General features: G+C 37.0%; 1 protein-coding gene across 1 annotated transcript in view; it reads left to right on the top strand.

The window, feature by feature from the left end:
- VWDE (von Willebrand factor D and EGF domains) overlaps nucleotides 1-23,882 on the top strand; it is a 129,953-nt gene that overhangs the window by 42,840 nt on the left and 63,231 nt on the right. The window contains exons 19-28 of the mRNA XM_006880378.1: nucleotides 365-584; nucleotides 8,021-8,581; nucleotides 10,493-10,588; nucleotides 10,672-10,767; nucleotides 12,347-12,442; nucleotides 12,942-13,037; nucleotides 15,419-15,514; nucleotides 18,380-18,475; nucleotides 18,571-18,666; nucleotides 19,117-19,212. Of these exons, the coding sequence (XP_006880440.1) occupies nucleotides 365-584; nucleotides 8,021-8,581; nucleotides 10,493-10,588; nucleotides 10,672-10,767; nucleotides 12,347-12,442; nucleotides 12,942-13,037; nucleotides 15,419-15,514; nucleotides 18,380-18,475; nucleotides 18,571-18,666; nucleotides 19,117-19,212 (1,549 nt within the window). The remainder of the gene's footprint in view (nucleotides 1-364; nucleotides 585-8,020; nucleotides 8,582-10,492; nucleotides 10,589-10,671; nucleotides 10,768-12,346; nucleotides 12,443-12,941; nucleotides 13,038-15,418; nucleotides 15,515-18,379; nucleotides 18,476-18,570; nucleotides 18,667-19,116; nucleotides 19,213-23,882) is intronic.

Below are 23,882 nucleotides of genomic sequence, written 5' to 3'. Positions count from 1 at the left end.
GCTCCAGCCCATTGTTACAGCCACTGTGTCAATCTGTCTTGTTGAGAGTCTTCCTCTCTTTCTCTGACCCTCCACCTTTCCCAGCACAATATCCTTTTCAACTAGCCCCTCCTGGTAACATGCACAAAGAATATAAGAAATTGTTTCACCATTTTTCTAAGCAGCCCCCTCCAAAAGAGAATTATTTCCTTAAGCTATTAGAAATGACTATGTTAGAAAATATATTTTAAAAAATAATTTGCAAAAGTGTGATTGTTATTATTGCACTTACTTGTAAACATGCATGCTTGTCATGATTGCAGGGGCATAAATTGAAGAGAATGTAATTGCAAAGTAAAGCATTTTCTTTTTCTATCTCATGTAGGTGACTGTGAAGTCTTGTGATTGCTTGAATGGCGGATCATGTGTGTCTGACATTAATTCTCCTTCAGGAAGTGGCGGGAACTTATGTGTCTGCTTGCCTGGTTTTCAGGGTGATCTTTGTGAAGTAGATATCAGTGTTTGCAAACCTAACCCATGTGGCCAAGGCAGATGTGTTAGTGGTTTGCACGGTTATTCCTGTGATTGCCCATCTGAGCTCAAAGGTAAGTTTTTATTCCTTATGAACCAAATTAGAGGGTGAACAAATTAGAGGGTACACCACCTTGGAATTTTTCTTTGTAGATTTCTCTAGCACATGAGTGGTCCTGTCCTAGAGATTCTGGCAAACATTAAAAAAATTATAATAAAAAATGTTTACTTTACATATTCCTTGATTTTGTACAGTTTATATGCATCCCTGCAATTTTGGAAAGTTTTTTCTGGTTTAATAGGAGTATTATAGATCTATGTTTTGTGGGCTTATAAGCATTTCTTTTTATGGTTGTGATTTAGAAATATATTTAAATATATTGCTATTGAAATGTATTATGGAAAAAGAAAAAAAGTTGTGACCACAGCAACATATAACTCAAGACATTGTAGTTCTAATTAACTTTGAACGATGATAGATAGTATGACGTTAGATTGAAACGAAATTAAGTGTTAGCATATTTACTAGCTTATTAACTGCCCTAAAATGTTTTATTCCAATAATCCCAAATAAGTATATCACATCTTTTAATAGTCAAGGGTTAAAAAACCACAATATTTTTTTAATTGAAGTAGATTCAATATTAAATCAATAAAATGCAATAATTTAGCTAATGTTTTTATTGAAGCCACTATTTTAAAACTTTTTATTTAGTCTGGTTTCCTTGCAAATTCCATATATACTGTATTTCACATCAGATCTTTCCCATTTCCTTAACCCGCACCTCCCTCCACCCATCAAATTGTGTGACCCAATGATTATGTTCCCCCCATCCTTACCATCCTCACCCCTGTGGTCTTCTCTCTCCCTCTTAGATCCTCACACACATTTTACTAGTTATCTATTTCAATACTAATGGTCCTTATGGGGCTGAGTTAGTTACTTAGCGTAATGCTCTCCAATCTCTCCTGAGTTAGGTAGTAATTTACAAAATTGTTGCACCTGTGTGCCGTGTAGGATTCCATCATGTGTATGTACCACTACTTCTTAATCCATTCGATTATTGTTGGAAATCTGGGCTGTTTCCACATTCTTGTGATGGTGAATAACACTTCTATGAACAGTGGTGTTCAAGTCTCTGTTTGTTCCTCAGTTCTCATTTTCTCGGGATATATTCTGAGCAGTGGAATAGCTGGGTCATATGGAATTTCTATGTTCATCTTTTTGAAGAAATACCAAATTACCTTCTGGTGTGATTGTACCATTTTACAATCCCACCAACAGTATATTTGAGTTCTTATCTCGCCACATCCTCTCCAACATTTATTACTTGCTGTCCTGTTAAACGTTACCACTGCTACTGAAGTGAGGTGGTATCTCATTGTGATTTTGATTTGCATCTCTCTTCTTGCCAGTGATTTTGAGCTTTTTAAAATGTGTCTGTTGGCTATCTAAATATCTTCCTTTGTGAAAATTCTTTCCATATCTTTTGCCCATTTTGTTATTGTGTTATCAGTCTTTTTCTTGTGGTGGCCCTGGAGGATTCTGTAGACTTGAAGACAAATTTTAACATTATTTGTTGTTGTTAAGTGCTGTTGACTATGAGTCATTTATGTGTCTTCTATTTTCTTGAGCATTTCAAAAGAAAAATTGCATCATTTGGGACTTTAACTATTTTTTTTTCTCATTGCCACTGAGTCAGAACCAAGTCATAATTGATCCTTCAATGGAAATTTGTGGCTATTGTTATGTGATGTCTAGTCAACTTTGACTCATAGTGATCCTATGCACAATAGCTTTTAACCTTTCTTTATCCAGAGCCAATCTCACTGTCTCTGATACCCTACCTTCATTACCCCACTTACTGTGTCAAACCATCTCATCTGGTATCTCTCAGTTCTGTGATGTCCCTTGATCCTTCTAAGCATGATATCCTTCTTTAAAGACTGGTCCCTCCTGGCTATGTGCCCAAAGCATGTGAGATAGAGTTCAAAAATCTGTGCCTCCAGGAAGCAGCTTGCTTTCACCCTCTCCCAGACAGACGTGTTTGTTCTCTTGGCAGTCTATGGTATGTTCAATATGCTTTTCCAACACCACACCTCAAGGCATCAATTCTTCTGTCATCCTTGGTCATTGTCCAGCTCTTTGATACATAGCAAGTAATTGTGAAGATCATGGATTAGATCAGGTGCTCCTAAGTCTCTAAGCTGACATCCTTGTTCTTTAGCACTCTGGAGAGGTCCCTGACAGCAGGTTTTCCCAGTGCAATTCATCCTTTGATTTCCTGACTACTGGTGCCAAGATTGTGGACCTGAGCAAGCTGAAATTGTTAACAACCTCAATCTCTTCTCCATCTATCATGATGCTGCCAATTAACCACACAGGAGATTGTCAATCTTTCTTCCACAGAGTCACTGGTGGGTTTGAACCACCTACCTTTGGGTTGATAGTGTAACTCCCTACCAACTAAGCCGCTAGAGCCCCTACCCTATTTCTTATGTCAATTTATGCTATAGACATTTGAAAATTTTCCTCTTTTTGATATTTCATAGATTTTTCTATGTATTGCCACCAATGTCTATACGTTTATTCATTCAAAGAAGTTGCTTTCCAAAGAATACCATTTTACCTAGAATTTTTTTCAATTTTTTTAATTGAAGATAATCTTAAAACTGAATTTCTTAGCATACTATAAATTTTCATAGTATTTCACAGCTAGTGCAATAACTGGACTGCCCCAAATATCTTTAACCTAAGAAGTCAACTGTCACAAATAGCTTTGCTTTGTGAAAAATTCACTGAATTTTTGAACAATGTACAAATTATTAATATGTTACAGCAATTTTACTCCTTATAAATTTTAGTGAACAACTTAAATAATCTCAGTTCTAGAGGAAAGGTCTTGGGCACCATAGATCCCAGTTTATTGTTAAAAGGAATGAACTAGTAACAGTTTGATGTAGAAGGTGTTAGACAAGCAGCAGCATCATTCCTCCCTCATAGTGTATTTGACTGCTTCTTTGGGTTATACTGGGATACATAAAGAGTAAAGAAAATGAGATGATAATGAGAACTTGATTACTCAAGTATTACTTGATTAATAGTTTTAAGTAACTTAAAGTCTTCATCTATATTTCATTTAGGTGTGAATTGCCATGAAGATGTTGATGAGTGTGAATCTGGTCCTTGCTTCCCAGGAACAGAGTGCTTCAATACTTTTGGTTCCTATCACTGTGGTTCATGTCCTAAAGGACTTTCTGGTGATGGAAAACTGTGTCATGGTAGCAGTTTTTCTTTTCTACAGTCAGTGTTTTCCTTTCTGTATTTAATGCACTCAAGTCACTAAATTATATACACTCTTTCTTCTGAGCATTGATTCAGTACACAGGAATAAATAAGATATTCCTTCAGTCTCATAATTATCTTGTAACTTAAAGGTTAGAATGTGATAGTAGGGAATATGGCATGTAATTTTTAAAAGTAATAATGTGCACATTACACTTTGATAAAAGTACCTAGTGAATAGTAAAAATACGACACAGAGAACCACATCTACATAAAAGAATGAAGGAAAGGTAACATCAATAGGGTTGAATTTGAGGTCTTGATTAGGAAAGATAAGGAATTCTAGGAGACAGAAATAGCCTGCACAAAGGTAGAGAGTCATGTAACATCCCAGTACATCTTGGAGTCTGAACAATTTGATGTACCTCCACATAGGAAGTACAGAGATTGTTAAAGAATTGAAGCTAAAAAGATTACCTGTGGCCAGACCATGGACAAAACTTGGGACTTATTTATTAAAGTAAGATTTAAAACAGGTGTTTCGTTTTTGTTGTTGTTAGAAGAGAAGCATAAGATTTACGTTTCAGGAAGTTCATTTAAAGAGTAGGATTAAGAACGACCTATTTGGAAGGAATTAGTTAGGTAAGTCTGAAGGTGGGCAAAAAAGTTAAGATATTGTCAAAATATCTAGTGAGACCTAAAGACATTTTGAGCTAAGATGAGATGTGAGAATGGATTAAAGAGATGCTAAAGAAAAAAGTGACAGCACTTGATTTGTGTCAAGTACTTAGTTTAGGAAAATGTTGTTGTTGTTGTTGTTGTTGCTGTTGTTGTTGTGTACCATTAAGTCAGACCTGACCCATAGTTGAACTTCCAGTGGGTTTTCAGAGGCAGTCAATTGTCTGGGAGTGGATGGTAAATCTTTCTTTCATGGAACAACTGGTGGATTTGAACAATCTTGATAATAGCAGCCAGGAATTCAAAAGATAAATTGCATTGGGAAAGTCTAATGTCAGAGACATCTCCAGAGTACTGAGGGACAATAATATCAGTCTGGAGGCTAAGGTGTGCCTGATCCAGGTTTTGTTCTTTGCAGTTACTTGGTATGCACAGAAAGCTGGATAATAACTAGGGATGATAGAAGAATTGATACCTTTGAGCTGTGGTGTTGAAGAAGAGTATTGAACACACCACGAACTGCTAAGAGATCAAACATATTCGTCCTAGAGAGGGTGAAATCAGGCTGCTCCTTGGAAGTAAAGATTCTGAAGCTTCATCTGACATACTTTGGACATGTTGCAAGGAATGACCAGTCCCTGGAGAAGCACATCATGCTTGGGAGGGTGGAGGGACTGCACAGGAGAGGAAGACCCTCAGTAGATGGGTTGATTCAGTGACTGGGGTAATGGGGGTAGATGTGTCAGAGACAATAGAGTTGGCACACAATAGAGCAGGTTTCAGAGTTGTTGTCCATAGGGTCACTATGAGTCGCAAGTGACCCAAAGGCACATAAAACCACCACCGCCACCTTTGGTTTGCCATCACAATTCCTTACCACTAAACCCACAGAGACCCCAGTATAGGTTAATGTTGTTCTCCTGTGCCGTCAAATCTGAAATGACCTGTGGCTGACCTTCCAGTGGGTTTTCAGAGACAGTAAATTGCACATTTGGAGATTGTCCATTCCTCTCATGGAAAACACCTGGTGGACTCATGTAATATGAAAAAAATTAGAGTAGCTGTTGTTGCTTTTTATTGTTGTGTACTGCAGAGTCAAAACAACCCATACTTGACCCTCCAGTGAGTTTTCAGAGGCATATAATCATGTGGGAAGAGATTGGCCATCCTTCTCCTGTGGACTGGCTGATTGTCTTGAGCCACGTGCCTTCAGAATTGCAAAGCAGTTTCTTGCCACTAGGCCACCAGAGCTCCCTATAGAGTGATAGGGGAAAGGATGCACTTCAGATACATGAAGATTGAGATCACTGTGGAAAACCAACTTGATTTCAACAATGCAATACATTGGATCATCACATGAGGGATAATAATACCCAGGAGAACACCAAGAAGAGAACCAAAAAGATTAGTGGGCATCAATATTTCAAAATATTTAAGTAGAAATATTTTGGAAGATAACATTAAAGAACCACAACTTTGGTGGAGTCAAGCTAATGGAACTCTATTTTGATGAAGAACAGTATATTAATGAGACAATATCATCACCTTGTTCTTCAAATTGTTATGGGGCTGTCTAGTGCTAAAAACAATAAAAATGGCAAGTGCAATCAGCAATGCAAAGGGTATTTCCTGCTACTTCAACTAATCTCATTTTCCTCTCATCCAGTGTCTAGTACTCCATATGGTCATACCTTCTGCTCTATGCCTTTACATGATCTAACATCCCTCTTTTTCAGAGGCTCATTCCCTCAGTAAAACTTTTCTCCTTGGGTTGTATTCCCAGTAGTGGAATTGCTGGGTCAAATGGTATCTCTATTTGCAACTTTTTGAGAAAGTGCCACACCGCATTCACAGTGGTTATTTGACCCAGCAATTCCACTGCTGGGAATATACCCCAAAGAGACCATAACTGACATCCAAGCAGATATATGCACAGCCATGTTTATTTCAGCTTTATTCACAATAGCATGGAGTTGGAAACAATCTAAGTGCCCATCAACAAATGAATGAATAGAGAAGCTGTGGTATATTCACATAATGGAATACTATGCTGCATTGAAAACCAAGGAACTCATGCAATATTATTCAAAATGGGTGACCCTGGAGGACATTATGCTGAGCAAAATATTTCAGCCACAAAAGGACAAATACTGCATGGTTCCCCTAGTGTAGAATGGGACTGACATCAGGGTGGGGGTAAGACTGAGAAAAAACTGGATAAATTGTGTATACTGCATTGAAACAGATGAGGGAGAGAACAGTTTAAAAGCGATATATGATAGCGTATTACGGTTATGACAAGAGTCCAGAATGAAGGTTGCATAGTTGAGTGTACTCAGGGCGGGGGGGACTGTATACCAATGAAGGAATTTTTCTTTTATTTTTCAAGAAGAGCAAATTGGGTGGAGGGGTGGGCAGAGAGAAAAGTGCAACAATGAATGAATGGAAATCCAAAAAATTCTGTAAATGTTCATTAATATTAATAACATTTTTAAAACCCCAAAAAAACGTTTCTCAAGTAAGATTAAAAAGGAAAATAAGTCAAACCAAATTCTAACCTGCTTAACTAGCAACTCTCTTCATTTGACCAGAGTATTGTATATTTTAGGTACATAATAAAAAACAGAAAGAATGTTTGATTGTTGTTAGTCCTTTACTAAGTTTTATGCCAGACACCAAACTAAACGCATATAAAAACTAATAAAGTGCAGTTCTTATTCCTGAGATTATTACTAAGAAGAAACACAGTCAATATTATGAAGGATAAAATTCTAGTAGGGAGAAATTTGATGCATGAGAGGAATTGAGGGCAGGTGATATTTAAGCTAGTTAGTGGTTTTAATTTCATTTTGTAGTGAGTTTAAGTGGCATTTGAATTGAGATCAGGATGCTTTGAGTGAATAATATTTTTACTTTATGATAATTTCTAATTATTAGAGAAATAATTATGATTTTTTAACATTTTACATTAACTTTTCAAGGATCATTTGTGCTCAGGTAGATTATAATTTGTTTTGAAGACAAGAACCATGACTTTTTGATGACAGCCTAACTCCTAGAGTTTAATACACATAAGCCCCAAATAAAATCTGTTGCTGTCGAGTCAATTTTGACCATTAGTGATAAGATAGAGCAATGTAGAACTGACCCAGAACTTCCAAGGCTGCAGTGGTTAAGGACGCAGAATGCTACATCTTTCTCAAGGAATAAATAGGTCTGAACTTTTAGACAAACGTTTGGGTAAGCCACCAAACACTTTCGCCACTGTGCCATCAGACCTCCTGGTTATACACACAGCAGTCACTGCATAAAGTAATGAATTCCTTGCCACCAAACACCGCTTGTTAAAAGAGAATAGCATTAAAAAATGCCATTGGGAAACATTCTTGGTTTTGTGAAACATATGTTGCACCTTATTTCATCTGTAGCTTTTTCGTGCTTTCTGGTGTAAAGCTTACATTGTTTGCTTGTCTTTTTTTGGGGGGGAGTGTTGGAGGGAAACCATTGACTAACATTTCTGTTTTTTTTTCTGTTGTTTAAATATAGGTTTTCAACCACTATCAACTGAAAATTTGCCAGTTTTTACAAGTGATACTCACAGCCCTGCTATTATCAACACATCCTTGGATGCAGCCAATCATATCTTGCACTTACTGAAATCAGTTACAACTCAAATGAATAATTCAAATAAGTTTACTTCCTACCACATGTCTGGTTTCAAACATGTGAATCATGTTCTTACTACAAATTTCAGTCTAAATGAGGTGGAAATTTCTTTGAATAATCTTAGTTCTGTAAGCATCAGTCCAAATAGCTCCTATGGCAAAGCTAAGGATGCTGTTCAGAGCACCACACTAACAGAGGCAGGAGAGTATAATTCTCAAGTTTACACATCTTCCCTGAGCTACACGCAGTATATAGATGAGCTTGCACCATCAGTCATTAGAGCATTCAGCATCTCACCAGAAAAGCCTGGATCAACTGAGCTACCAACTTGTGCTGATTCACCTTGTTTTCTTGGTGTTTCCTGTGTGCCAACCAAAGATGGTCACTTCAAATGTGGGCGCTGTCCATTGGGGTATTATGGAGATGGTATCAATTGCAAAGGTAGTGTAACAACACTTTGGAAAAGTCAAAGAAAATTATCTAGTTCAAATTTAAACAAAGAAGAAGGCATACTTTTCTATTTATTTCTAATGACTCCATTTCCACTGTATATCCTTAAAAATTTTGGAGAGAAAAGAAAAATAAAATTCTGAGTAAAATAAGGTTAATTTTATATAATATTGTAACTGTTATAATGTATATTGTTAGTGTAAAAATTACTGTACATGTACCAACTGTGTTTCAATGTTTGAGGAAACATTCTATCACCATAATTAATGTCATATATTTATAAGAAACTCACATAGTGGATATTATTTTTCCCACTTTACAGAAAAGGAAGCAGAACCTTGGAGGGTCATAGACTTTGCTAAGGACATAAATGAAGAGATAGTTATAAGTCTCATTAGCACGGTGATTTAGGTTCTTTCAACACATAGTAAGCATTTATCATTTCAAAAATACTACCTCTGACGTAGTTGCATGAACTCTGTCTCTCATTGTTGCTGAGATGGAACTGACCTTCCCTGGGTTTCCAAGGCTGCGAATTGCACAGGGAGAGATTTCCCATTTTCTCCCTCCACCCCCATGTAGCTGCTAGTGGATTTGAACTGCCGGAGCAATGTAGCCTTTGGGTTGGGGCATAACTCCCAGGTGTATTACATCGTCAGAGCTTCCTTCGCACAAATTAGTTTTCCTATAATTCTCCTGTTCTCTTGGGAATAAAAGAAGTGCATGACTTTAATTTTGAAAGGAATCTTTTCATTATTAACTGTACAGTGTTATTTGATACAAATAAAACCTTTGACATTGGGAATGAAGAAGTTTGTTGTTTTTACCGTTTTAGTTTTTGCTTGCTTGAAACTAAATTTAAAGGAAAGAGCTGCCGGCGAAATCTTTCTGTTCTTGGTATTGCCTAGAGGAACTGGAGTTTGTCTCTTTTCTATGAATAATACGAAAAAAACCTCATCAATAACTAAAACAGAAAACTCCTTTTTTGGGGGAAATGAAATAAAGCAACTTCATGCATTTCAGCCACTTCCGGGATGCAAATAATCAGAAGATAGCAAGCAATTAGAAGAAATTTAAAAAAATTATAATCTTGCAGTGTATTCTTGGAATTTTGATAATGTTATTATGATTATTCCTAGCATTTACAAGCATTTGATTAATTTCGGAAATTTTTTCACTTTCTCCTAAAAAAGACTAATCCCATTTGTTGTGGTGGTTGTTAATTGCCTTTGAGTTGAGCATGTCTCATAGTGACCCTATGAACAAAGGCCTAAAGCCCCTCTACAACTATTGACATTTATCAAAGTTCAGAGTTTCCGGAGGCCACTCTCACTTTACGGCCATGAAATGGGACAGACACACACACACACACACACACACACACACACACACACGCGCGCCCATGGGTTTTCAGATGCTTTAAGTTACACGGAAGGAAAGAATTATCTTCTCCCATGGAACATTTGGTGGATTTGAACTGCCTGCTTTTGGTTTGGCAGTGCAACTTTCTACCCACTTGGCCACGAAGCTCCCTTTACTGTTAGCAGCCAGTATTAATCAGGTTCTGCTGTGTGAGTAAATACTACTAAATGAGATGACTTTTCACCCTGCATGTTTTTCTCAGTCATTGTGTTAGTGAAAGAATTATTGGAGAAAACTATGATTTTTGTAAATGTAGTGATTATTATTTAGTAACAGTATTAACATTTTAAAATTTCAGAATGTTTGCTTTTAATGGGGGTAGGTGTGTTGTAGACAGTGAAACTGGCTCAAGATAGAGCTGCGTTCAGAGCTGGGCACAGAGAGTCACTGAATCTCAAGCAACTCGACAGCACATAACAACAACCTAACCAGACTAATGGGGAATGTGTATATTAAGTTTTTTCTCCTTGACTTTTACAGCCATTTGTAAACAGCCATGTGGAAGAAACAGAGAGTGTGTTGCCCCAAATATATGCAAATGTAAACCTGGTTACATTGGTTCTAACTGCCAAACTGGTAGGTACAATCCTCTTTAGTTTGTATAAAGAATTTTAATTGGTAATTGATATTCTAAACCATGGAATTTTTTTCCTATACAGCTGTATGCAACCCTGAATGTAAAAACAATGGAAAATGTATTAAGCCTAACATTTGTGAATGTCCCCTGGGATATGATGGAGCTGCCTGTGATGAAGGTGATGATTCAAATTAAAAATCGAGTGATAGAGCCCAGAGGACTTTAATTCTTTAAAAATAATCTTTTCTAAAGGCAGTTTTTTTACGTCCATATACTAATATGTATTAATTAGTGTCGATGATATATAATGAGGGTCTCTAAGTCTTACCAATATTTATAGTGAAAGCAGGTTTATTTGTAGACTTCAAAAGCTAAAGTTTCCAAACTCAGAATTCCTATAGCTGCAACAATGAATGAATGAATGGAAATCCAAGTTCTTTATAAACTTTCATTAAAATCTCAATTAAGAAAAAAGAAAAAGAATTCCTATAGCAATTAAAAAAAAATTATCTCCTGAAAGGATTTCTTGGGGTTTAAATGGTTGTTGTACAATTCCTAGTGAACCTATGAACATCAGGACTGAACCATGTTCTATCCTGTGTCATTGTCACCTCTGCCCATTGTTAAGTCACCACGTCAATCCATCTTACTGAGGTTGTTATTCTCCTTTGCTTATCCTCCACTTTTCTGAGCATGATGTCTTTCTTCAAAGACCTGTCTTTCCTAACGGCATGCCAAAGTATGTGAGAAGAAGTTTTAACATTAGGTACAAGGTGCCAATTTCTCCCTACCAGTATTATGGCACTACACCTGCTATTGTTATGTGCCGAAGAGTTGGAAGTGACTCAGAGCTGACCCTCCAGTGGAGTTCCAGAGGCAGTAAATTCCAAGGGAGGAAACTGCTCATCCTTCTCCTGTGAAATAGGTGCTAGATTCTAACCCCATGTCTTTGGAATTGCTGTGCAGCTTCTTAACAATTGGCCGCCAGAACTCCCATAGTATTATGCACAGGACACATAAATATTGAGTGACTTGTCAAATATAATATTCCAAGGAAATACTAACTGCCAATTAGTAAGAAGGGAGGGGGCTCTCGTGGCCTAGTGATGAGAAGTTGAGTTGCCATTCCTAAGGAATGCAGTGCAGATCTTTCTGCTGCTCCGTGGGAAATCTTCTCCTATACGATTTAAAGCCTCTGAAAACCTGTTGAAGGGTCAACTCTGAGTCAGATCAACTAAACAGCACACAATAACAATGCAACCTTCAATAGCCCAATGAGGGAGCTCTGGTGGCTGGTAAGGAGGTGTGCTGCCAACCCAAATGCAGGTGATTTGAACCCTGCCCCAGCTGCTCTGTAAGAGAAAGATGACTACTCTTTTTCCATGTCTCAGCCTCTGAAAACCCACTGGAGGGTCAGTGAGGAACTTAATGGCAACGAGTGAGTGAGTGAGGGAGGGAGGGAGTTTAATAGGGATCTCTCCTGGTATACTCTCTAGCAAATCGTGCTGCTAACACAAAGCCTGCACTGCTTGATGTTACATGGAACAGCAGTTCTGCAGGTAGGAGAAAGATGGGCAGTCTCCTTTCGAGGGATTTACAGCCACAGAAATCTGTGCGTTGGTACCCACTTGATGACAATGAAAGAAGGAGACAGAGAGTGAGAAAGAACGCTTCCAATAGGGTTTAAATGGGGCTGTGCATCATTACTCTAACTTCTTTTATGAAGAGCTGGACTTAGTAACAATTTCTGTCTGCAGAACATTGTTCCCCTCCTTGTCAACATGGTGGCACGTGCTTGGCGGTCAATCTCTGCACTTGTCCTTATGGTTTTGTAGGACCAAGATGTGAAACAAGTAAGTAAAGCTCTCTTGCAGTCTATTCTAATTGGGTGGCCACTTTGACTTATTGGTGGAAAATAGTAAATGAGATGATTCAAAACCCTAAGTAAAATACATCCATTCATGATTGTGATATATCATTCTGAATATCACTAGGAACAACCACAAGCAAATAGTACTAACAAATAAATGTGTTCTTTGAGCTTGCAGGGATTCTTGGTTGTTACTTGTGTGCACATTTATTTCATTTAATTTATAATTGTTTTCATTAGCAACTAAAATTTTTTGCAAAATAGTTAATATTTATATACTTCTCAGAGTGATTTTCTCCATTCCCCATTTCCTTAAGCAAAAAAGAAATTAATCTGAGGTTCTGACAACTTTCTAAATCAAAGTATAAATTGTGGGGGTATTTTTTCCCCCACTGGTCATTATAATCTGCATAGGTAATAGGCAAAAATATGATTACTCCATGTCCTATTTACCTTTATTTTCTTCTTATTTATGATCCTAGTGGTGTGTAACAGGCACTGTGAAAATGGAGGAGAATGTCTTACCCCAGACATTTGCCAGTGCAAGCCTGGCTGGTATGGACCAACCTGTAGTACAGGTAAAATCAGAGGATGGGGGTGGGGGTAGGGAGTTAATCATAGGGTTGCACAATTTGATGGGTGGGTGGGGCAAAGGAAATGAGAAGGATCTTTTGTGAAAAACAATATATTCATACTTTGTAACTAAATCAGAGTAAAATTAAAACAAGCTTGGAAGCAGGAGTGGCATCCACTTCCTGAAACAGCTTGCCTCCAGAAACCCTATGAACCTGGAGAAAGGAAGAAATTTATGTAAGTATCCAGGTCTTTCATTCATAGGGTTGCTATGAGTCACCTACAACTTGACTAAACAATAACAGCACAGAGAGAGGTCAGTTGGCCTAGTGGACAGAAAGTGATGCTACCAAGCCAAAAGTGAGTGCCTCTAATCCGTAGCCCTCAAGCCTGTTTTTAATTATTTTTGGTGAAACATTCTTCTACGTCGTATAGCCGTAGTCTGTCCACTTGTTGTACAGAGGTAACTCGTGGTTGCTGTGAAGCTGAACACTGTTGTGTCAAATATGATAATGGTTACCCATGGTGGAACGTGTTTGGTGGAGCAGGAGTGGCATCCACTTCCAATATAGTGTGCCTCCAGAAACCCTATGAACCTGGAGAAAGCATGAAAATTATACAAGTGTCCCGTTCTTTTATTCATAGAGTCACTATGAGTTGTCTATGACTCGATGGCACTTAACAACAACATCAACAAAATAAAAAAAGTATTACAAATAATACTATGGCTTGGATCGGGGGGCGGGGGGGAAGAAATATTTTCAATGAGCATGTCTGTTAAAGAAGCTTAAATGTGGCAGTATCTTAAAGACATCCACCTAAGAAACATGAACCTTATCTGACAAGATAAGGTTATTTCAGATGGATTTTGAAATCCAACTCAACCATTGGTTGTTGAGTTGATTTCAACTCATTGTGCCCCCTTATGGATGAGAGTAGTTTTACAAGTTTTGCGCTATAAGATTTTCAATGGCTAGGTTTTTGGAAGGGATCACCAGGAACTTCTTCCTAGGTGCCTCTGTGAATTTGAATTTCTAACTTTTGTTAGCAGCTGAGTGTGCAACTCTCACTATCCAAAGACTACAGATTTTTAAAATCTTGTTTCTAATCCTCATTCTTTTTCTTCTATATTAGATAATACATTGTCTTATGGCTCTATTAGCCAAACTGCCCCTGCCCCCATATTTCTTGTTTCACCTTCTGTTGGAGAGGAACAGAATTTTGTTGCATCTTCTATGTCTAATAAGTTTTTTACCCCAGCATGCACATTATGTCATTGAATGTCCAAGCAATTCTGAATGAAAAGGACATCCATCGTGCTAGTACTAAAGTGATCTTATTGATTTATTTATCACAGTTCTAGGTTTGCTGCATTGGCAACAGTGTTTGTGCTTCTCTATGCTTGATCTAATGTGCCTTGCGATTTTCCTTATGTAACTTCAAATAAGTATGTATGACTTAAAATGTGTGAGGAAAGTGCATGAGAAAAAAAGAAGCTATATAATTTTTGTCCTGATTTGAAATCACCTATTATTCATGAAGGGTGCCTGGGTTACAGTTGTGAAAAATGACAATGAATTATGATAAGTAATTTGGTTATGATAAGGGTAAGGATAAGGGAGCTCTGGGGACCCACTGGGTAGCCCCAGGCAAATGGTTCAAGCCCACCAGGGACTCTGGGAGAAAGATTGGCAGTCTCCTGTGAGATGATAGCCTCTGGAAACTCACTGGAGGGTTGCCTATAAGTTTGTACTGACCTGATGGCAATGAACAACAACAAGAAGTATGAATAAGTAAGCTGGGTTATGATAAGTAATGTAATTGGTGCACAGTTCCTTGGAAACAGAGAAGAGGGAAATGAACTCCAGCGAATGGAATTTGTTAAGAAACTAGTGTTTGGGCTAGTATTTGGAGAATGGATGAATTCTAGATTGAAAAGGGTGCTTTCCAAAGTGGTGCTAAGGTAAAGAAGGAAAAATAGGGCATGTTCTAAACTGTGCAAGGACTTGTGTGCAGTGTTATGTTGGAATGGGGTGACTTAAAGGGGTTCATGGAGACAAATTCATTTGAGCAATGAGAAACAGTCTAGTTGAATTGTCTGTTTTAAAAAACTTCTAATTATTTCTTCAGTTTATAAAGGGCATTATGAATTCCTGTCATAGCCTGCATCTTGTTAGTAGTGTTTGTAAACTAAATGAACATGCAGTCAAAGCTATTTCATTCTTCTTCTTTTATTTTTGTCAAAGTCTAATTAATTTTAGGTTTTGAGTTTTACTTGCAGTCATAATGAAATGTTTCACAATGCATTGTGTTGAATTTCTGTGCAGCTTTCATTTTTAAAAATAATAAAATTCTTGTGGTCTCTTTCCCTCCTGCTGTTCATTAGCTTTGTGTGACCCTGTTTGTCTCAATGGCGGTTCCTGTAATAAGCCAAACACTTGCCTCTGCCCGAGTGGATTCTTTGGTGCACAGTGTCAGAATGGTAATCATATTTTCTTTACTCAAAGTTACAAGGAAATTTATTTTTAAAAAGAGCTTGAGGTAAACTTGAACACACAAGTTTCTAAGGGGACAAAGCCCTTTCTTCAATATGCTGTAGATTTTATCACTAAATAGCTGTTTTTTTGAAATACATCAGAGTTATTCTGTTAAGGGTTATATTTACCCAATACATGTTTGATTTGCAATCTTTTCACTTGTTTGTACAAGTACACAGGCACAACGTGTGAAAAACAAGTAAGTCCTTTTGGAGTCTATTACACTGAAGTGGTGTCATTGTTGCTGCCTTCACAGCAAAAAATGGTTAATTTATGGTCAGTCTAATGCCCACCGCTCTCCTATGTTCTCTCTTGAGTTTTATTTTATTAAATATTTATGAACAGCCAGCTCTGCACACAGCACAATGCAAAAGGTAATGTAGGAAATAAAGATCCATCACCTTTCTCCTTCATGGCCTGCTATTTGTGATTCCTTCTATAATATAATTAATGCTGTAGGTCCCATCACAAGGATGCAAATGACTTCAGGCTGACAGTGCAGACATGAGTTAATGCCAATAAATGGTATTTAAAGTGGCTTTTCTGCTTACTCATATTTATTGTATTCCTCCAAAAGTGTAGAGTAGGATGTTTAAAAAAATATGGAACCTGTCATGATTTAATTTATAAAAGCTATACCTTCCTTGCCATGTTACACTGAATTTACAATCTCATTTTAAAAATTTAGAGTTTTTCTGGAATTTTTAGGATGACATTTAGGAAAAAAAGAAACTATCATTCTTATGTACCTACAAGTACATAGGAAATTAGTCCCTCTAATTTGAGATTCCTTAAGAAACTAGTTTAAGAAATGAAAAGAAGTAATGATGAAGTTAAAATATACTTTGAAAGCAGAGGAACTACGACTAAGTCCGTATCAAAGGGTGATGGACGTGGTTCAGCATGTAGAAGGCAGGATGGGGAAGGGAGGCACTTTTGCTCCTCATACTACTTCAGTAGACAGAAACTATAGTGACTTTGTGACTAGATGAAAGAAAGTCATGGCTAAATTAATAAACTAAATAGGAAAGTATCTATTTAAATATACCATGGCTTTGCTGAAGTATGAGGAAAGCGGGTGTGGAATTTGCTAGTCTCCACAACTACAATTAATAGTTACGGATTTTGGAAATTTCCTTTAATTTCAGGCCTTAGAATTAGAATTTAATCTAGGCCATTGATTTAAGGTGTAAATTAGACATAAAGTGGACTACTTGCATGTGCAAGAGACAATCAACACATGATTAGCAACCTAAGTGGTCTTATTATTGTCATTGAGATTCAACATGGAGGATACAAGGTTGGGGAAAAGAAGCAGATGAAACCCACAAAGATAAACATAGCATTTATCCTTCTGAAGCTGAATGAGTGGTAGGGAAAATGGCATATACACACCAAAACCAGCTGAGGAAAAGACAGGTGTTGCTATAATAAAAGCTAAGAAACTGCCTCTGAAAATCTGCTGGAAGGTCAGTTCTGGGTCTGTTCCAACTCTATAGTACATAACAACAACTGTCTAAGAGAAGTAGATGATATAGATATTATTTGCATGACAACAGTCCAGAATAAGAGGTGCTTAGCAAAATGAACTGGGGGAATGGGGGAGGGAAGAAATTATGCAGCAATAAAAGAATCTTTTTTAAGAGAAAAGTAAACTGGGGGACTGGGGTGAAGGAGGAGAATGTACAACAATAAATGAATAGAAATCCAAGTTTTCTGTAAACATTCTCAGATTGTTAACTGAGGTGAGAAGAGACGTAGAGGGAAGTGAAAATTAATAAACAGATAAACTAGGTGAAGAGAAAACAAATATACAATAGGGAATTGATTGAACATTACAATTAAATATATTACTCAATTGTAATGAATATTAGAAAAAGTGTATAAGTCAAAGACTAATATGATTTGTAAATTTCATTCAAATAATAAAGGCTCATAATCAAATTGAGAGTCAATCCACACCTGCACTGTAACCAAAACCAATTACTTTAGCACTCATTTGTAAAAGGTCATCTAATTCCTAATCTTGAATGGTACCGACAGTTTAAAATGATGCTTTCAATTTGCTTTTGGGAAGAGATTATGATGATGATTATTTTTTACATTCAAGACCAGTTTTCTTCGATATTATTTTAAAATAATTCTTTTTCATATTGGAAAGAAACACAAATGATAATTTTTGAGAAGTGGTAGGTATCAATCTCTGAATTCCATGGAGCAGAGTTATATATACACACAGAAAAAACTAGTAAAAACTAGTCAAGATTATCCAGTAAATTATTCCTAGCAAAACTACGGCTTTACAGTTGAGATTTGTACTAGGCCTTCATAGACACATTATATATTAGATCTCTACCCTCATTACCTCAGTTGGTAGTCAAAAGTTTATTTTACAATGTCACATAAACTATTAAAATCCTTCTAACTTCTTCCAAAATATATGAATTCATATATCTAGGTTCTGATTTATTTTCTTGGTCTTGACCAGCCAACTTCATTCTTTAAATCAAAGTATGTTGGAAAAGAAGTTAAGTTTTATAATAACACACTGTGATACCAAAGACATCATTTGTTAGGAACACTTCAGCAATCCATTTCCACTAGCGCTAATCCACTAGCACTTTATAGCTACAAGCGCTGAGTTTTATGATTTAGAAAGGACAGTTTTAATGACTTGCTGTTGTGATCTTTTACATTAATAGCCCATCCTTCTGCCTTATGGCCTCCTTGATAACAAGTACATGATGCCATAAGTAATCTATAATAATTGAGTATGGAATGCTCACAGATTGGTATCTTGTGCTCTTTAGCCATCTGTCACCCTCCCTGTAAGAATGGTGGTCACTGCGTAAGAAAGAACCTGTGTGCCTGTCATGACGGATACACTGGCAGAAGATGTCAAAACAGTAAGACACTTCTAAAGGAATTTGCCAAATACAGGTAAAGCATTCTCGAGAGTATTTCTGGATATAGGCTGATATTTTGATGTTTTCTTCTTAAGGCATTTGTGATCCTATGTGCATGAATGGAGGAAGATGTGTGGGACCAAACGTTTGTTCTTGTCCTTCTGGCTGGAAAGGGAAACGTTGCAACACATGTAAGGGGAACTCTTAACTTTCAGAGTCTTCATCATTTATGGAAACAAAAAATCTAAAGCAAAGAGCATTTTCCTGTGTACTTATATATTTACTCCTGTTAGTATTACTTTTAACTAGTGAGAGTAAAATAGACAGTCCTGTGAACTCGTATTTTCACAATAGCAAAGGGCAAAAAATTAACTACAGGCTCTATTCTATAAAATTATTATTTTAAAATCACCAACTATTACAATCTAATTGTGGAAGTGAAAAATGGGAAGCAACATAAATTTCCCAGCAACTGGGAAAAAGGTTAAATCACAATGCATGTAAACAATGGAACATTGTACAGTCATTAAACTCACATGTTCTAAGAATGTGTGAAGACACTGGAAAATATTATTAATAATATGGAAATGAACCTTTAAATATTTGACTTTTAGTAGTTTTCAACTTGTTTATATCCACAGCTGTCTGCTTGCAGACATGTAAAAATGGTGGAGAATGTATTGCTCCAAGCGTGTGCCATTGTCCTGCCTCGTGGGAAGGAATGCAGTGCCAAATACGTAAGCCTACAGGGTTTGTTTTCTAATAAACATTGTAAACCTAAATCTCCTAGAACTGAACAAGATATAGTCATGGGGATAGAGGAGACCCAGATGCTAATATTTACCTTAAAGTAAAGATTTTAAAAATTAAGATCTTCCTTCGATACACATTTAAATCAATGGAACTCAACCTCTTTTCCATGAAGTCCGAATGAGGGTTTTGGAAGGCTGTATTGTCACACCAGAGGAGATTTCTCACCTTTCCCCCTTGGAGAGGCTGGTGGATTTGAACAGCCAGAGAAGTGCTGTCTTTGGGTTAGGAGCACAACTCCCTATGGGTGAGGCCACAAGAGCTCCCTAAGGAATAGAAGTAAGGGAGAATATATCAGTGCTGTGTGTGGCAAAGCAGATGCCAACTCACTGGGTTTCCCAGACCACTAACTTTACTAGGAGGAGACTGCCCATCTTTTCCTTCCCCAGAGCAGCTGGTGGAACCTTTTGAGATGCATGCCTGTTGGGTTAGCAGCATTGTACTTTACAAGCTAGGTCATAATAGCTCTTATGGTATGGCTAAGGAAAAAAACAAAGATCTTTGGTTTTCTACTGAAGTTCTTTTTGGTGATTCAAAGAAAGTTATAACATAGAGCAGTTTTTTTAAAAACAAACAAACAAAAAACAAACCCACATGAAACCAAACAATATTCATCATTTCAAATTTTAACATACTGTTCTAATTTGTGGAGCCACTTTAGTATTTTAATAGTATTACCACAAAAAACATAATTTTGCAACCTACTGTAAAACAAAACAAAACAACACCAAAAACTAAAATAAAAAAGAAAGAAAGAAGAAACAACAAACCAATCTTGAAGAGTAGTAATGGGAAAATAAATTATGTTTGGAAGCACGCAGGAGGAAAATCTGGTGGATAAGAACTTGTACTGGCAGCCAAATCCAACAGCTTTTCTGTGGAACAAAAATGAACAATTTATAGCCTTTGAAAACCCTCTGAACCATTAGCTATAAGTTGGAGTTGAACTGGATTGGTCATTTTGAATTAGATAATCATGGATTTACTTGATTAGTATTCACTCTGGTGGACGGGTCCTAAGAAACGGCACTGCATTCCTGAAAGCATACAGTTTGCATCCATCAGCTGCTCTGTGAGAGAAGGATGAGCAATCTCCTTTTGTGTGATTAACTACCTCTGAAACCTTCTGGAGGATCAACTATTAGTTGGTTCTGACTTGATGGCACACAACAACAACATGATTTACTTTTCTTGGAATGAAATATTGAGGAAGAACGATGTTGTATTCACAGTTAGAAAGACCATTTTGTGATCTATCCTGAAGTATAATACTGTGAGTGACACTGTTATTGGAGAATAAATGATTGAATTTTGTCTATTCAATGATCTATTCATTGCAAAATATGGACCTCACTAGATAGACTGTAAAGGAATGATTGACTAGAACTGTTGAAAGAATTGTTGGAGAAGCTCAGAATCAGTAGTGACAATCAGGCCTGCTGCTGACTGTGTAACAGACCATCGATCAACTTGCTTATGTACAAGTTCTAACTGAAGATGAAGAAAATGAAAACAAATCCTCAAGGACCTAAGTATAACCTTGAGTATCTCCCACCTGAATTTAAAAATAATCTCAAGAATAGTCTTGAAGCATTGAATACTAATGATAGAAGACAAGATAAATTGTGACATGACATCAAGGTTATCCTCCATGAAGAAAGAAAAAGATCATTATAGAGACAGAAAGGGGGGGGGGAGACCAAAATGGATGTCAGAAGAGACTGAAAACTACACTATAGCATGGAGAAGCCAAGGCAAAGGGAAGAGATGCAGAAGTAAAAAAGATGAACAGAAGATTTCGAAGGACAGCTTGAGAAGACAAAGCAAAGTATGACAGGATATATAACGAGCTAGAGTAAGAGAATAAAAAAAGGGAGACCTCAACATGGCATTTCTGATAATGAAAGAACTTAAAAACAAATTCAAGCCTCGAGTTACAATATTGAGAGTTGCTTTGGATAAAATCTTGAATGATCCAGAAAGTATCACAAGAAGATAGAGGGAATACACAGAGTCAGTGTACAAAAAAGAATTGGTCAACACTGAAATATTGCAAGAAGTAACATAGGAATAAGAGCCAATGGTAATGAAGTAAGATATTCATGCTGCACTAAAGACATTGACAAAAACCAAGGCCCCAGGAATTGGTTAAGTACCAATTGTTTTAATTAACAGATACAGCCTTGGATGTGCTTGCCAGTCTGTTCTAGGAAATTTGGGAGACAGCTGCCTGGGCAACTCACAGGAAAATATCCATATTTGTTCCCATTCCCAAGAAAGGTAGTCCAACAGAATGTGGAAATTATTGAACAATATCATTATTCACACATGCAAGCAAACTCTTGCTTAAGATTATCCAAAACCAGCTAAGACAATACATTGACAGAGAAATGTGACAAATTTAGGCTGGGCTTACAAGGAATATCATTACTGATGCCAGATGGAATTTGGCAGAAAGTACAGAATATCATAAGAATGTCTATTTGTGTTTTATTGACTATGCAAAGATATTTAACTGTGTGGATCATAATAAACTATGGTTAACTTTGAAAAGAATAGGAATTCCAGAACATTTAGTTATCCTAATATTAAACCTGTATCTAGAACACGAAGCCTGGAACAGAGCTAGGAAACACCTCATAGTTTAAAATCAAGAAAGGAGTGCATTAGGGATGTATCCTTTCTCCCCATCCATTCAGTCTGTATGGTGAGCAAATAATTTGAGAAGCTGTAATCTATGAAGAAGAATGTGGCATCAGGATTGGAGGAAGGTTCATCAACAACCTGTGTTATGCAGAGGACACAACCTTGCTTGCTAAAAGTGTGGAGGACTTGAAATGCTTGCTGCAGAATAGCAAAGACTACAGCCTTCAATGTGTATTACATGTCAACATCAAGAAGACAAAAATCCTTACCTCTGTGCCAATAAGCAACATTGCAATAATTGGAGAAATGGTTGAAATTGTCAGTGATTTCCTCTTACTGGAATCCACAAAACCCTTGACACCAGTAATCAAGGAATGTGTCAGTGGGAAAGTCTGTCATCAGGGACTGCTCCAAAGTATCAAGAAGCAGTGATGTCAGTTTAAAGACTAAGATGTGCTGGATTCAGGCCATGATCTTTTTCAGTTGTTTGTTATGCATGTGAGAGCATTACTAAGGATGATAGAAGAATTGATGCCTTTGAGTTGCAGTGTTGGAGAAAACTACTGAGTATCCCTTCAACTGTCAAATGGATAAACATATATGTCTTGGAGAAAGTACAACCAGCATGCTCCTTGGAGACAAGAATGGCAAAGCTTGGTCTCACATTCTTTTGGGCATGTTGTTAGAAGGGGCTATTCCTTAGAAAGAGAAGTCATGCTTGGAAAAGTAGAGCATGGGCTCAAGTATATCAGAGATGGAGACAATGGCCCAGGATAGGACAGAGTTCAGATCTGTTGTTTGTAGGGTTACTATGAATCGTATTCAACTCAATGGCACCTAACAATAATATATAGGAGATGGGGTATAAGCTTCCGAAATCTGCCTCTCTGCAGCAGAAATTGCAGGGACTCAGTGCAGTGAAATGTTTGAGAATTCCCACAACATCTTTTGTTGTCCAAGGTTTTCCAGGCTTGGTGTTAGTTCTGGGCAAGACTAGAAATAGCTGACACCATCCTATGTTCTGTGTCCAAAGGGGAATGATTCCCAGCTTCAGAGTACAGGGTAGTACAAAAAAGCACAGGTGAGAAACTTACTCTCGACCAGAGTGCTGGATAGATAGGCAAACAACATAAAAAGGCTTCAATTTTGATAAGCAACTTGCCAATTGCTTTTGGTAGGCTAACAGAACGTTTTTCCCTTTCAAAGCATTATAGGAAAGAGCATTAGTTTTACTTTATTGGCAGTTGCAACACAATTTAAACAATAATATTTCACAAAGACGAGTGCTCTGGGTCAAGAGGAAATTAGATGTTATTTTGCATAATGAAAATTTGAACTATCTTGTTAAAATACTAACAGATTCATTCTGGGGACAAAATAGTAAATTTAATTTTTTCCCAAATGATCAATAATCACATAATTTCAAAACTAATGAATCCAACTGTATTGTAAAGTGAAATCACACAGTGTCAGCTTGCCTGTACCCTGTCATTGCTAGAAATATAAATACATGTGGGCCTTGTAAATTATGTGAACTACTCTGTTGCTTCCACGCAATCTGGAACTTTGCATGTAATTTTAGTAGCTTCTGCAGTTTATATTAATTGGCATTGTTATTATAATTTATATATTTTCTTAATAGAAAAATATCAAAGCATTCATTAAGAGTTAGTGCTTCCAGCAGAAGCATGTGCTCAAATGTCAAGGGTACTAATTAGGAGTTAGATGTAATAAAATGCCAGGAAGAAGAATTAGCAGCTACAACTGGGGCTGTTTATTCTGGGAAGAGAATGATGTGAATTCATAGGAGAGGATGGGAAAGAGGTCAAAAGCACAATTACGAGGAAATATGACCAGTATTTGTACATTGAGGTGCCTTAAAAAGCGGTCTTGGTTTGAGTGCTCTGAAGCAGCTTTCTGTGGATTAAAAGAGGTTTCTTTACCGAAAAAT

Source organism: Elephantulus edwardii, unplaced genomic scaffold, assembly GCF_000299155.1.
Source record: "Elephantulus edwardii isolate Elephantulus edwardi_28Jun2011 unplaced genomic scaffold, EleEdw1.0 scaffold00007, whole genome shotgun sequence".
Taxonomy (NCBI): Eukaryota; Metazoa; Chordata; class Mammalia; order Macroscelidea; family Macroscelididae; genus Elephantulus; species Elephantulus edwardii.
The sequence above is the reverse complement of the archived record's forward strand: the minus strand, read 5'-3'. Positions and strand labels throughout refer to the sequence as shown.